Here is a 15,219-nt window from a genome sequence, read left to right on the forward strand (position 1 = left end):
TTCCCCCTGGTAAGGAAGATTGCTTCCTTTTATCTTAGTGCACATGCAGGACACCTGGAAGTCCTTCAGAACATGCAATGTTCCTTCTCAGAGGCATGCACTGGCTACAACTTATGGATGGATGAACAAAACAGCACCAAAGGCCGGGTGATGTTTCCCTTTCTGTTTCCAAGAACATCACATTAAAGGGAGACTGGAACGGCCTGTCAGGGCTCATCAAATTATCACACCTCAACCCATCTCAGTCCACCTGCCAGTTAGACACCCTGTCCATGGTGAGTTTTCACTAGAAAATTGCATTCAGTAGAACTCCATGGCTCATTTCCCTCTAACATTCCCAAGACACACTGGTAATACTGGATGGAGGGCTTACCTGAAACAGTACTTAGGCTCTAATCTCTATGCATCCAAAGTTACATGGTCACAGATGGACGAGTTGATCTGTATACTGTTATATCTTCATACCTATCTAGTTAAATATCATTTCAATTTGTAGGAAATAGCATGCCTTGTTAGCCTAGGTAAAGTTTCCCCAGCTTTTCTTTTATGATTCCTATTTTCTCTGCAAAGCAATGTAGTTATTATTTAACTATAAGAACCCCTATATGTTTACAAATACAAAGCTAGGCATTGTGGGTCATATCTGTAATCCTAAAACTGGGAAAAGCAGAGGGAGGAGAATTATTATTTTGGGGCTATACATTTGACAATAAGACTCTATCTCAAAAAACTAAAGCATAAAAATAAAATACAAATCATATTTAAAAAGAAAAAGACAAAAGAACCTCTATACCATTGGGCAAGGTTAAATAACGTAATTCTTTTATATTGTGCATATATACACATCTGTATGCAAAATAATGTCAGTTTGAGGGCCATAAGAAAAAAACCACAAAGAACTGACTACTTAATCTTTCTTCATCTTAAAATACAGTTTAAAAAATCCTTGAGTTTGCAACTTAATTAGAACTTGTAAGGAAGGAACCATATTTGAGTTTCAAAAGCTTAAATGAAGCAAAACTTAGACAGCCATTTTTATAAGAAAACTCTAAAGATAATGACATGGTCAAGCCTTTACAGAACACTCCCATAGCCTTCAAAAAACCAACCAACCAACCAAACAAACAAACAAAAAAACAAAAAGCAATTAAAAAAAAACAGATACCAATGAGCCTTGATACTTGGAGGGATTTCCTACCAGCCCGACCTTAACACCTTGAAGTAACATTTAGTGGCTTTTCAATCCTGCCCCCTTTTGAAATCTCATCCTTTCTTTTCTGAGCACTCTGTACTTTTTGTGAATTGTAGCCTCAAGTCAGAATTTCATTTTCTTTAGCTTGCCTCTCATCACTTCTGCTAGCACTCCTAGCATCCTTCCTCCAAACATCGGCTTCATGCCACCTGCTACAGGAAAACCCCTAACTAGTATTATACAGTTAGCATCTTATAACAGACATTGCTTTGGGGTCATATAAATCCATATATCAACTCTAATCTCTCATCAGGTTGGAACCACGTCACAGCCTCTGTATTCTTTATCATGCTTAAAATATCAACAGTTAACATGCAGGAACTACAGTGGTCCCTCCAATTAACACCCTTGCACTAACACTTTGCAAAAGGTATTTAATGTACTTGTGTTTTAAAATGATATTGGTGATTTAAAAAATACCTATACATGTAGGGTTGAACTGAATAATTCATTGGAGCAGTTTAGAACAGTGCCTGGGATATAACATCCCTTCAAAAAATCCAGACTATTATTAAGCAGTAAATGGATGATAATTACATTGGGAATTTTCACAGGCTCACCCTTAGGCTAGTATAGCAAATTTCTTGAAAGAAACACTACATATCACTAAAGATTATTTATATAATAAAATAGTATGACTATTCTACCTTGTGCTAATGAAGCTCTATGAGATTGACCGCATTTTAGCATGTTTCAACCTAAAAGTGACAATTCCATATGACTTAAATCACAAACTGAAGAAAGTCTTTATTAAAGTGGCTTAAGATAAGACTTGACACTAGGGCATCAACCCAATTTCAGACACAGCCAGCTGTTTTCCACTAAATTCTTACTCTAAAAGTGTTGGCCTTACTGATAATCAAAGCCCTGGTTAAAGCTGGGCCCTAGCTTCTGCCCGGGGTGAATGCTACCATTTGCACTTTGGTTAGCCTCACATACAAACAACTATTTAGATGAATATGAACTTTCCTCTTCAAGATATTTATATGCAAGACATTCATCTACCCTTTGTTAAAATCCTAAATCATCACTATATCCCTTCAACATATATTCTTACTTCATTCTTTGTCCTCATTAATGAATTAGCATACATTTTCTGAGTCCAATTACACTATCATTTATTCATTCATAGATTCATTCATACATACATACATTCATAACTGCTACAAAATCTTCCAACTCCACTTCCATTTTAAATCTACTCTAATAAAGGCTTCTCAAGCCATAAGTGGGTTTAGTACTTTTTGCTCCATAACTGATTTGATGTGATTAAAGATTTTGATTCCATTATCATCTATCTCCTTAGCATTCATGAAGACATATTTTCATAGGTTTCTACATTCTTGGCTATTTCTCGATTATCTAAAGACTGGCTTCACCAAGGCTCTTCTTACTGGAGTTCCTGGCTTCCCCTCATTGTCCAGACCCTCTTACAGTATTAAGCCCACACAATGGCTTTAACTACTCTCCAGTTATTTACAGCTGCAAATCTACAGTCTCAGCTTAGTTTCCTCCCTTGATCTTTAGATGCATATACACACTCACATGTCATCTAATGATGGAACAGCCATAGAATCATAAACTGAACTTTCTTTCAGAAATGAACTCAGGATCTGTTACATGAACCCAAATATCCCTTCAGAGCAATTTTCGTTTCTCATATTTGGTATTCCAAATCAAGGCTACCTGGGCTTGTTGGTCCTTCTCTTCTTTTCTGCCTTACCTTACCATCCATTCTTACTACCATTTGTCACATGCCCCATTTGAATTATCTGGCATACTAATGCTACCTATGAAGTAGATGATATAAGGATATTTTAAGAAAACAGTGTGCTGGTGAGAAAATGAATGTGAATGTAAAGCCATTCAGAATAACTTGTCCCAACCATCTACACTGAGGAGCTGCTTGTTAGTAGGGTAGGGAGCCATACTTACCACAAATGCCTGACTGGCAGAGGTGTGTGCTTCATGGCCACCAGAGCACCACCCCAGTCTAGGAACCAGACATTGTATTCTTCATCAAAGATCTGGAACAACAACAATCATAGGAATGGTTTACATCTGCAGTGCTTACCAGTTTGCAGTCTTTCCCACACATTGTTGCATTTAGATTCTGAGCCTTCCAGTGATCCCATTAGATAGTCTGTCAAGGATTATCTGCATTTTATAGATGAGAAACTAGCGTAACAAAGAACAAATGCTCTCCTCATCCCACTCAAATGGCATTCGTAGGACATTTTCCACTAGTCATGTGAACTGATATTCTATAAGAGGGTGAGGCAATATGGTACATTCTCAACTAGGTAACCATCCCTCCCCCCAAAAAGATGATGATTTCAAAGAAATTTCCCTATCTTTGCTTCTTTATAAGTTACTCCTATGATCTGTGTTTCTCTGCCTCTATGCTCTTTTAATGTTCATTTATCTAGAACTCGAAATGGAATTTCTCCAAACCCTAGAAAAATTGAATATTTAGACCTTGTCACTTGGCCTAGATTCTTCTACAGGTTGAAGAAGACCCAAATTTGGTGCCCGTGAACCACTTTTACAAATATGCCTTAAAATATGGTTCTTTCGTGGTCTTACAACAAGCCAGTACCTGAGCTATTCACCCATATCTTATTAACCTATCCATTCACTGGTTCACTGATTCAATGTTTCTGATCTCCATCTTTTATAAATGGTTATTAAATACTAGCAAAATACAAGAGTCTCAAAGATGTGTTCAGATCTAACTCTACATATACCAAAGCTTATGCCTTGTATAATTCTAGCTTGAATCAAGGACAGTATTTATTTAACAAAAAACTACAGTTTCAGAATTCATAGAGGAAAAAAAGGCATTGGGAATTCTGGTGCTGGCTCATGTGGCCTAGATGCAGAGCTTAGGATGGTGACTTGGAGGAAGAGGACTAGACAAGTGTAAGCAGCAGAAGTAGGCAGATGGAGGCTGGAGAGATGACTCAGTGGTTAAGAGCACTGACTGCTCTTTCAGAGGTCCTGAGTTCAATTCCCAGCAACCACATGGTGGCTCACAACCATCCATAATGGAATCCGATGTCTTCTTCTGGTGTGTCTAAAGACAGCAACAGTGTACTTATATAAATTAATTAATTAATTAATAATAAGACGAATAGATAGGAATAACATGATCTCCTGTACAAATGAACATTGCAAAGAAGTAACCTTCTTAGTCCTGGAATTCTTTCTTTTCACATTTGTCTTTTCAGATAAAAAAAAAAATTAATGCCTTACTAATGGCTAGTCTTAACAGGCAGTGAACTCAAAGCTGCGATTCACATATGATGGATAAGCAACGTCTACAGTGCTAGTCAGAGGATGGCTCTGTGATATCAATGTGATGGGGATGCAGGACTAAAATCAGGGAGGAAGAGAAAGTGGTCCTCACACTTTCATCCTAATATTGTTTTCCTGGCCACTGATAAGTCTTCCTTAACCAGGCATTGATGTGAAAGGTAGAAGCTCTGGTAGTTTGAGAAAGAGGAGAAACAAGTCAAGATGGTAATAGCACAGGAAAGGGATGTAACTGTGCTACCTGGCCATGTGTGGTATTTTCTTAGGTTCTTAAACAATTATGATTCTATATATTGGATGAGTTTGTTTTACAGATTCTGACCTCTTTTTGTCCTTGCAATAGATTATCTTATATTTTGAAAGTTGACTCCTGTTCATATGCCCGTTCTCTAGTCACATGATTATAGCCTTTGGAGCAGGATCTGACATAGTCTTCATTGTATATTATGTAGTACTTAAAATAGCTGTGGCATTTGTTAAATGCCTGACAATACTTTTCTGGTGGTAGTCTTGGAATTGTTGGAAGAGAAGGTGACAATGATATTGGTGGTAGAGATGCCAGATTTAATTTGGTGACCCAAATTGGAGCATGACCAGCAAGACACCCAATGGAGAATTCATCTGCATCAAAATACCTGGTACCCTTTCCTTTCTCTTCCTTAGCTAGAAATTTTATTTTTAACACTTAGTAAGACATCATCTCTAATTTTGTTTTCCAGTTTCCCCAATAGAACTAACTTTTCATTCTTCTTCCCATGATCATCAGACCATTAAAATAATACAATAACCCTGAACTATATTTAGCTTTATGTGAAGTTATTTCCTCCATTTAAATTTGAATTCATTAAAGGAAGGAATGTCAAATCATAAGGCTTTTTTGCCTGATATCTTGCTGACATTAAATATGTCTGTGTTGACTAATAATCACATATGACTACCTACATTAAACTTAAGTAAAAAAATGCATTCACACTCAGCATATATCAAATACACAATGGCTGTGTGTAGGGCACTGCTATCATCCCTCCGAGATACTAAACGTATTTTTCTTGTAGATATATGTGTATTAAGCTGTCTTATAGTTACTGATGGCTGAGCCTATAGAACTCTTAAATTATCGCTGACTTCCATGGATTTTCTGGTTTCAACATTCTAATCCTTTCACTTTAAAGATAAAGAAGCCAATCGAGGAAGTTGATGAGAGCTGCTTGCCAAGGTTCCTTGGCACACTCATGACAGAAACAGCTCCATCAGTGTATCCCCAGGAACCAGAACAGCATTTAGCATCCAGAGGTTGTTACATGCATTATGCTGAAGGGACTATATAACCAGCCAGCACAAGGCAATGGTTTCCTCTTCCAGGTCCAGGTCTCCTACCCCTCACCATGACCCCTCTAAGCTGCCAGTTAGATCTAGTAAACTAGATAGCTACTTCAAGATTTTTCAACTACAAAGTCACAAGGAGCCTAGGAATCTGCAGGAAGCCGAGATGTTGGCAGAGTTTACTCTAACCATTGCCCGTTCTCTCGGAGTCTTCTGCTCACCTGTCTCCAGGTGTTGCCCCCATCAGAGGAGATGAACACACCGATATCCGTATAGGAGAGTTCTGAGCCAATATTACCTGAAACATAAAATGATCTTTTGAAATTGTCGGGAAGTTTACGTTTTAAGTGTGCTCAGGGTTAGAGGAGGAGAATCAGAGTAAAGGATCCCGGAAGGATGCTTATGGTTAATTCTTGAACACTTTTTCGAGACATCACCTAAAAGTGAAAATCCAGAGGGGGGGGAACCCATTATGAGAAAAGCCAGTGAACAATGTGACACAAACTCGTTTTTACACAGTAGGACTCAGGGACTAGATATTGAAGAACATGAGAATTATTTACTCTGACTACCCAGATTGTTTCAAACTGCTCATGAGTGGTGTACAATGACGCTGGCAAAGTGCCGTGTCTGCTTTTGCTTTTAGGGTAGCCAGGCCCATTGCACACTGGACTGGACTATAGGTTGGGAAGCTGAGCAGGGTTAGGAGGGTGCAGACAAGATCTCGGTTAGTGTGAGTGCACCTGGAAACAACACACACTAGGGAGATGCTTCAGAAAAGTGATTCAGTTTACTGGAGGGAACAAAAGCTGTTTAAACCTTTGGAGGGGGCGTGAATAGGGGCGATTGCAGTGAGTATATATCACTGGCCTGGACCAGGGTGCTGGAGATGTCTTGCTTGCATGAGAAGGAATTCTAGGCACCGCTGGACATGACCTTATAAAGCCTGTAACCAGGACAAACATCTTTTTCCCTTACAAGGTAAATAAATAAATAAATAAATAAATAAATAAATAAATAAACAGCCCCCTAAACATCTAAGAGTCCATCATATTGGTTGTTATTTTTTTTTTCATTAAACATAGTAGAAAGGGAATGTTAGCTCCCACACATCTGTAACCTAAATAAGAGCACAATAAAAATGCAATAATGAAAATGTTAATTGATCTCCTGACATTTAATACTTCAAAGTGAGAAATTAAAGCCAGGCTCTACAGCTTGTCAAGCTCCCATCAGACTCAAGGAGCACACAGCTAGCCAACTTGTTTTGACACTCTAGCTTCCAAAAATAACCCTGGTGCTTAGGGCTCAGGAAGTAGGTGTAAAAGGAGAGGGGAGAAGGGGGAGAAGTGCTGAGAGCCACTGCAGAGATAGAAATCTGTCTGGAAATTCGTCTCTTTAGGCATAGGTATAGGGAGAGCAGCCAAAACGTACAAAGAAAAAAGGTGGAGAAAGTCATGGTTCCACGGTTAGTACTGGGAACACTGGTTAAAAGAATATGGTAGCTATATGTGCTATCAAGTGTACACTATCCATTAGATATTTCAATAATGTCTACAGAGAAAAATAGAGAGGGAAAGAGGAAGTGATGTAGGGAGAGGAAGAGAGAGCTCTGTATTTGCCATGGCCCCTCATAATCTATTCTACTGCTTCTTAACCTCATTAGACATTGGTTCGGATGTTTTCAGCCTCTCTTTAAAGGCTTCTCTAGATGGATTTGGCAGCTCTGTGATGGTAAGAAGGCCACTTCATAAAGTCTGTATGCAGAAGTATCTTCCATCATCTGAAGAGCATGCAGAGAAATGCATAGACAATTATAGAGGCCAGAAACTAGGTTCTGGATTGAATAACAGAGTAGATGCTTCCAGTGTGATCTTATGCTTGGCTGTGTTGAGAATTGAAGCGACTCCATTGGCAATTCTAACAGCAAGAGCTTGGGTAATGTCAAAGAAGGAAGACCTGACTAAAGGGTTTCACTAACCAAGTGGAAGGAGGTTTAGGCAGTGTGGTTGCTGAGCATACTAGAAGGTACCATAGCTATAGCTGTCTGAAGGGCATCTAGGAATCAGGAAAGAGGCATGACACAGGAAAACAGGGATATTTCTTACCAACAACTTAGTTTGTAAACAAACAAGATTCTACTGACATTTGAGGTAGCTTTACTAAACTTCTTTTGTCTGTTTCCTGTCATTACAACCATTCTTGGCTCCTTCAACAATTGTGAAAAAAAAAGAGAAAGAATTCTGGAGCACTCTGGGTTAGAAATGCTTCCCCAGATGATGGCCAAAGGTCCTATACAAACAGGGATGTCAAGAGCTCAGTAGAAAAACTAAACAAAACAAAGCAAAACCATATATAGCCAACTGCATGGAAAAATGGGGCAGCATGAGGTGTGTGTGTTCCGAGTTTATAGGAAGCAGTGCAGGGATGGGTTAGACATGGAGGTGGCACAGTTGGTGGCTTGTGAATGGTGTTTGATGGTTACAGAATCAACCATTTTTCTGCAGTAAGAATGATTGTGGGCTGGGCCATGATGTTGCCTCCCATTTGCCTTCTGTCTCAGAATGTGTGAATTGAAGAGAGCTGCCATCATCTCATCTAGCTCATTGCTGTATAACCAAGGCAAGGAACATGCTTTTCAGACTACACTGCTGTGAGCTATGGAGTTGCAAGTTCTTCCCTAGTCCTAGGAGTCAATGCTCAGGATATTGGAAATCCTAATGCTTCTGGTAAAAGTCACCATTAGACTCTCCAGATAGGTCCTTAACTAGAGGTGTGAAGGAACCCCAGTGCACTCATTTATCCATAGTTTCCTTGAGACCAGTTCTCAAGACAATGTGAGAAAGGAGAGTAAGTAGGGAGGGTGGGAGACAGAGGCCAGAGCTCCTCAGTCAGAGAAAGGGAATAGAAGCATGAATGGAAGGTAGGTATTTAAAGAACACTCCCCACCCCCCTTGCACAGCAGTGAAAGCCAGGAAAGTAATGGAAGCTGGATATGCAGAAGCAAAACCCAGCATGTTAGTTATCTCAGGATCTTGTTGTCTATGTCTTAGCTCTCCAACTGCTCCAAGGCAGGCAAGTAGCTTCCGGAGTTTATGCGCAAGGGAAAGAAATTAGTAAATCTTGATATATATGACTAAATATTCAACATTTAATGCTTGAATGCCTGCTAACTCATTAAAGACATAGCATTAGACTAATTTACGAATGATTGGGGTCTATACCCTGTCACCTACTCTGAGAACTGTGCCCATTCTTATAGATGGGTCTTCTCTCTATAGTTATAAGGAAGATAACTAGTTCTGTCTTACAAATGGGGATATGAAGTTCAGAAGTTAAAAACTAAGCCAGGCGGGCGTGGTGGCACACGCCTTTAATCCCAGCACTCGGGAGGCAGAGGCAGGCGGATTTCTGAGTTCGAGGCCAGCCTGGTCTACAAAGTGAGTGCCAGGACAGCCAGGGCTACACAGAGAAACCCTGTCTCGAAAAACCAAAAAAAAAAAAAAAAAAACTAAGCCACACTCACCATACTAGTAAGTTAGGGTCAGAGCTAAGCTTAGAGAGCAGGATAACAAGCTCCTGAATTTCATTGCATGTATAATGTAAGCATAGAATTATGGGTTCCATTGAAGGAGAAAAAACAAACTACCTTCTCCTGCATAAACAGCTTTGACATCAAGAATACAGGGTGATGGTAGCTATCTTATGCAGAATAGCCAATAGATCTTGAACATTTGAAAGCATGTGAAATTCATCCCTTCATTTAACCCTCAATTTAGCTATGTTAGCTCTATTATCCCCACTTTGCCAACTGAAACACAAAAGTTCAGAGTGGTTGAGTTGAGCAATGCCGGGCTATCATTAGAAACATTCAGATGTCTACTTTGATCCGTGACCACTGTTGTCAAGTATAGATTCTGTTCCAGCCTTGTTCTCCTGTAGACTTTGATAAGAGGCAGATAGGCTAATAACCCCTGACCTTGATGCACTAACTCATGGACGTTGGGTGTAGGTATCACTCTCTAAGCAAGAGCCTGCACTCAGCTCACTCTCTGGTGCTTCTGAGAAGAGTGATGTTAGTCATCCACACTGAGTGAAGTGAAGCTGTCGGTGAAGGCAGCAAACTCTATTAGCCTCTGAGTTTATTAAAGTGCTTGGTGACTGTTAGTGATTGAAAGTTGATTGGATTGGAGCTTTGGAGGAGGAATCCATTTCTACAAGAACAAGGGATCCAGAAGTAAGAGTAGTGGGTTGGTGGAACAGGAAGTCAATGTGAATTCCTGTGCTTTCACTGGGGCTGGGGGTGGGGCATGCTCCCTGATACCAGAGCTGTAAGTGCTAAGATTAGAAGCCTGTCTTACTTTATGTCAACAATGTATTCCTTAAAAGGTGTATGCAAATCAGATGCATGCTAATCCAGGTACATTCCCCAGAGACTTTCATTTCATCTGAGAGCTGCTGTATCATCACTTTTGATTGATGCTCAGTGGACAATGGCTCCAATGTTGCAAACTCAAGTTTTTCTGCCCCTTTGCCCAGGCTCTTTGCCAAGTGCTTAATCATGTGTAAACAAACCTTTACTTGCGCCAAAGACCTCCTGATTAAAAAACAGCTCTGGGGTGAAACCTTCTGTAAAGTAGCCTCTGTGTAAAGGGAAAACTGCACTTCCTGATATTTGGAGAGCTGGGAAGTTTGTACTGAATGTTTTCTCAAACTAAGAATTCCCTTTTACAGTCTCTCTGATCAGTAAGTTGACTTTGACAGGAATGCTGGCCTTTTACTAGATGAAGAGGACCCCTCTGGGACTTTGGGGCAGGATGAATTAACCTAGAAGCTAAGACTGTCCAAAGCTCTTAGCATCTCAGTTTCTCAGGATGGGCTTTGAGGATTGAACAATCTTGCTCATTTTCTGGGAAGTTTCCATCTAAAGCTCAAATGAATCCATCACCCACGAGAATGCCACAAACTTTATCCCAAAAGCCTTTGGTGAAAAACAACTGCAGAGAACTTTTCTTACCCGTGGCAACCACAAGTCCAGGCGCTGTGTCCTTGCTGGAGATTCTTCCAGAAGAATATGGGTTTTCAGAGAGCTGCAGATGCAAGTGTAGGGAACAGAAGGGCTAAAAGGAAGAAGAAAATAGTGTAATTTCAAGAAACTCAAGTCATACCCTTGCCCTGCAGGATAAGAGGTGGAGCAGATGGGTATCATCTAGGGACAGCAGCAGTGGGGATCCTGAGCTTCAGACCCATCTGCCTGATGGATCCAGCATTTTATACATTAGAAGTTGTCCCAAGTATCACCCTAGATCCTTCCTCCCTTTTACTAACCTAGTATCAAATGCCCTCTTCTGCAGTCAATCTAGCCTTCAAGGTCTAGTTCATGGCTAGCTTTAGGAAGCCTAGTAGACCTTACCTTCCCAGAGGATGAAGAAAATCTTTCAGATATCATAGGAACCATCAAATCCAACAGAGTGAAATGGAAAACTACCTGACAAAGTCCAGGTTCTCAATAGGTTTCTCAAACCATAGTCTGCATCTGTGTTTGTGTGTGTTTAAGCCTGCTTATAATTTTACTTAGAACATTTTAAACCATGATCTGAAATTCACTGAACACTTTACTTTCCTATGCCTATTATAGAAAGGGGTTTGGTGGTATATAGAGATAAACCTATAAAATAAAAATAATTATGACAAAGACAAATTGAGACATTGAGAAAATTAGATGAAGAGACTAAGATAAAGAATCATCAAGTTTCAACGAGAGAGAGAGAGAGAGAGAGAGAGAGAGAGAGAGAGAGAGAGAGAGAGAGAGAGAGAGAACCAACCAGTGATCCCATGAGCTGTTCCAATGAGTAGGCAGACATTTGTGTGACTTTCCTAGTAGCCAAACTAAAGCCACAGAAAATACTAAACAAAATAAAGTGTAGACTTCAACTAAAACTTACAAAATGGTAGTGGCTCAGTGGCTCTTTCTGACTTAGACATGATTTTAACTAGATTTTCACACAATGTCTAGAAGTCACATGGCTAATAAATCTCTTTGAATATATGGAAGCAGACAATTTTGTCTCAGGATAAACTCAGTCACATAGCTAAGATGTTAGAATGGCTTCTGGTGCAAACATTGACTAACAGGGACCTGATGGTTTTATTCGTGTTAATTATCTTTACATCAAGGCACCTTGAAGCAGAAATGTCATCTTACACATCATGTCCCCCACTCTATCTGCCTCAACATTCTCATAGAAATGACTTTCAAAAGCTAATAGGTTAACTGACAGTTCAGTGTAGCCTGACCCTGCTGGGCTTCCTAGCTTACCATGACATCTATTCAGCACAGAACAATCTATCAGTTAACATATGAGTTAGCCCTACTGAGTCCTATCTAGCACTTTTATTAATAAACACAGACTCATTGTCCACATATTTATTTTACTAACAGCTGTAGGACATTGTTTCTTATACATGAAAACCTGTGCAATTGGTCTTTCATTCAATCCATGTAGTGGTCTGAGCTTACAGCCCTGTGCTCCTAATATTGCTCAACACTAGACAAATTCCAAATGAAGGAAGAGAGCCCTTGATACAATATCCCCAGGGGAGCTACCTGCCCTGTGAACTCTACATAGGGCTGGAGAACTGACCAGTAAACAGTGCACTGGGCTTCCTCTCAGGTCCACATCTGGAGCTTGCAGTAGACGCCAGTCCCTGCCTTTGTTGTAAGTGATGTATGTCTTCACCTGGTCATCCACCTTCTTGTTTGCCAGGAATATCCCCTTGATACCTGCTACCTAGGAAAAAGGTAAGAGATGGAGACCCATGTTGGGCCAAGGTGGTAGCCTTGGAGATACCCTGAAAGAATCACTGATATCTCAAGTAGGGTATAAAAGGAATGTCATAGTCCCCAAGGTTTACCTTGGTACCCTATCTCAAATCCTTACATGCCTTCTCTTTTACACATCAGATTCTCCCCATCTTGTCTATCTTTGTTCTTTGTTCCATAGACTATTATCTTTAGTTAACTATTAACAGTTCCTTTTATAATGACCAAAGGCTTTACCCCTTCCAGAGACAACTTTGTTAGCCCAAGGGATTCTAGTAGACAGATTTGGAAGTCACCAAGCGAATACCCTTTATGGTAGCCCACTAATAAATCTTAGAAATGACGTAGGCATTATGTGGCAGATGATCCAACATAGAAAGCTGATATCAATGCACATCTCTACCTCACTGTATGACATGGTATAGTTTACACATCATCTTGTAGGTGACTTTAAAATCAGTGGTTTCTCTCTTTTTCCCTGGTTGGCTGACAAAGGTCCTATGAGCTAATGCTGAATACTCTTGCCAGAGTTCCTGATGTATTGGGATGTTCCTGCCCTTGATATTTTGAAGGAATAAAGGACAGCACTATAAAACAAGTAGCCGGAGTTGATTTATCAATTAAATGCATCCTAGGTTAAGCGAAAATTCCACTTGGACGTTTACTCTACATACTGGAAAGGAGAAAAGATTCTTAGGATGACAATCTCCTGTAACAGAAAGTGATTGGTATAATTGCCAGCATATTCCAAAGCCAAAACATAAACAACATTTTGTGTGTATCTGTGGGTGTAATAAATAAAATTGTGTGTGTGTGTGTGTTTGTATTAAAAACAAGGTAGAGTATGTGGGGGGGGGGTTCTATGTGTACTTGTGTGCTACATATACACCCAAGTAAAAATTGGACAGAAAGATACACACACACACACACACACACACACAGTTGGATAGCAGGTTTCTGGATGTGTTTGATTGTCAACTGGGCTATATTTAGAGTCCTTATAGAAAGATACCTCTGAGTATACATTTAAGGATGTTTTCAAAAAGATTTAATAGAGGAGGGAACAGCTATACTGAATATAGGGTGGTGTGATTCCATGGACTAGAGACCCAAACTGAATAAAAAGGATTATGTTAGCTCGTCATTATTCATCTATGTCTGCTTCCAGACTGTAAACACAACAGGACTAGCCACCTCACTCTTCTGCTGCTCTGACTTTCCCATCACGAGGCACTGTCTTTCAAATTTTATGCCGACATAAATTCCCCCTCCTCAATTTCATTTTCCAGGTGTTTGTTAGAGCCACAAGAAAAGTAACTAGCACACTGGACAACACTGAGATGTCTCGCCTTTCTAAGTTTCCCTATCCTGTGTTCTTCAAGGATTCTGGTTCATTGCCATTCACTGCAGCTCCAAAGCAACACTAGTGGGTGGAAAGGAGAAGTTTCACTAAGGGAGGATTTTTTTTTCCCTCTTCTCCTAAATGACATCCTTTAATTGATGAACTAAGGGCTTTTTATAGCTGGTTTTTGTAGTAACCCGACTGGCCTTGGAAGAGAATGCCAACTCAAATCAGACAAACAAAAATATCTCAAACAAAGGGACAGAGGATGTCAGGAGGAGAATAGAACTATCAGAAAGGGACAGTAATAGAAGAAATTGACAATGAGCCAGTGATAGATAGAGGGGATGATTAGACTGTTACCTTGAACTGAAGGTAGAAGCAGAGAAGCTGTGTAAAGATGATGGCACTCAGAATGTAAGAGGCATGGGTCCCTAGATGTACCCTTCCTTTCTCGTCAGCTTCCAGTCAGTGAACATCGGGAAGACTCAGATCTCACACATTCCCAAGCAGCCTATGTCTTTTTTAAGGTTAATTTCATTTATTTACTTGTATATGTGAGGGAGATTATATGTGGAGTGTGTACATAATCCAGAAAAGGGCACCAGATCCCTCGAAGCCAGAATTGTACTCATTTTCTTAGTGCCTGTCCTGTTACGTGATATTGGTATTTGAACTACCATCATCAAGACTGCAAACATCTCTTCAACCCCCAGCCTTATTGTTTAAAATCCACTGCAAAGCCAGGCAGTGTTGGTACATGCCTTTAGTTCCAGTACTCAAGGGTGGCAAAGGCAGTCAGATCTCTGAGTTCAAGGCCAGCCTGGTCTACATATGGAATTCCAGGACAGTCAGGGTTACACAGAGAAACTATGTCTTGAAAAAGAAAAACAAACAATCTAACAGACAAAAATCAGTAACAACAAAATTGATGGCAAAAGATGCTGATTAAGTCTGGATGTTTTATAGTTCCTCTAGAGCAGGGAATCTTACTTTTCTTTCTGTAGATCCTCCTACCAAAGGGAAACTTTTTTTTTTTCTTTTGGTGTTCTTTCTATCTACCAACCTTTCTCCTAAATCAGTTGCCCTCCTGCAACTCACACTCAGGGCTGTGCTGTTCACTTCCTCGTAGAACATAAACAGGTCTGACTCTGGGTCTATGAC

At 40.0% G+C, this 15,219-nt stretch overlaps 1 protein-coding gene across 1 annotated transcript in view; it reads right to left on the reverse strand.

Annotated features, from left to right (window-relative positions):
- The window catches only part of Sorcs3 (sortilin related VPS10 domain containing receptor 3), a 596,124-nt gene that overhangs the window by 85,604 nt on the left and 495,301 nt on the right, over positions 1–15,219 (reverse strand). Inside the window, exons 10-13 of the mRNA XM_021151815.3 lie at positions 12,535–12,681; positions 10,908–11,010; positions 6,112–6,188; positions 3,188–3,279 (exon numbers count right to left, since the gene is read on the reverse strand). Coding sequence (XP_021007474.1) covers positions 3,188–3,279; positions 6,112–6,188; positions 10,908–11,010; positions 12,535–12,681 — 419 coding nt within the window. The remainder of the gene's footprint in view (positions 1–3,187; positions 3,280–6,111; positions 6,189–10,907; positions 11,011–12,534; positions 12,682–15,219) is intronic.

Source organism: Mus caroli, unplaced genomic scaffold (genome assembly GCF_978045245.1).
Source record: "Mus caroli unplaced genomic scaffold, Mus_caroli_1 scaffold_20, whole genome shotgun sequence".
In the NCBI taxonomy this organism is placed as follows: domain Eukaryota; kingdom Metazoa; phylum Chordata; class Mammalia; order Rodentia; family Muridae; genus Mus; species Mus caroli.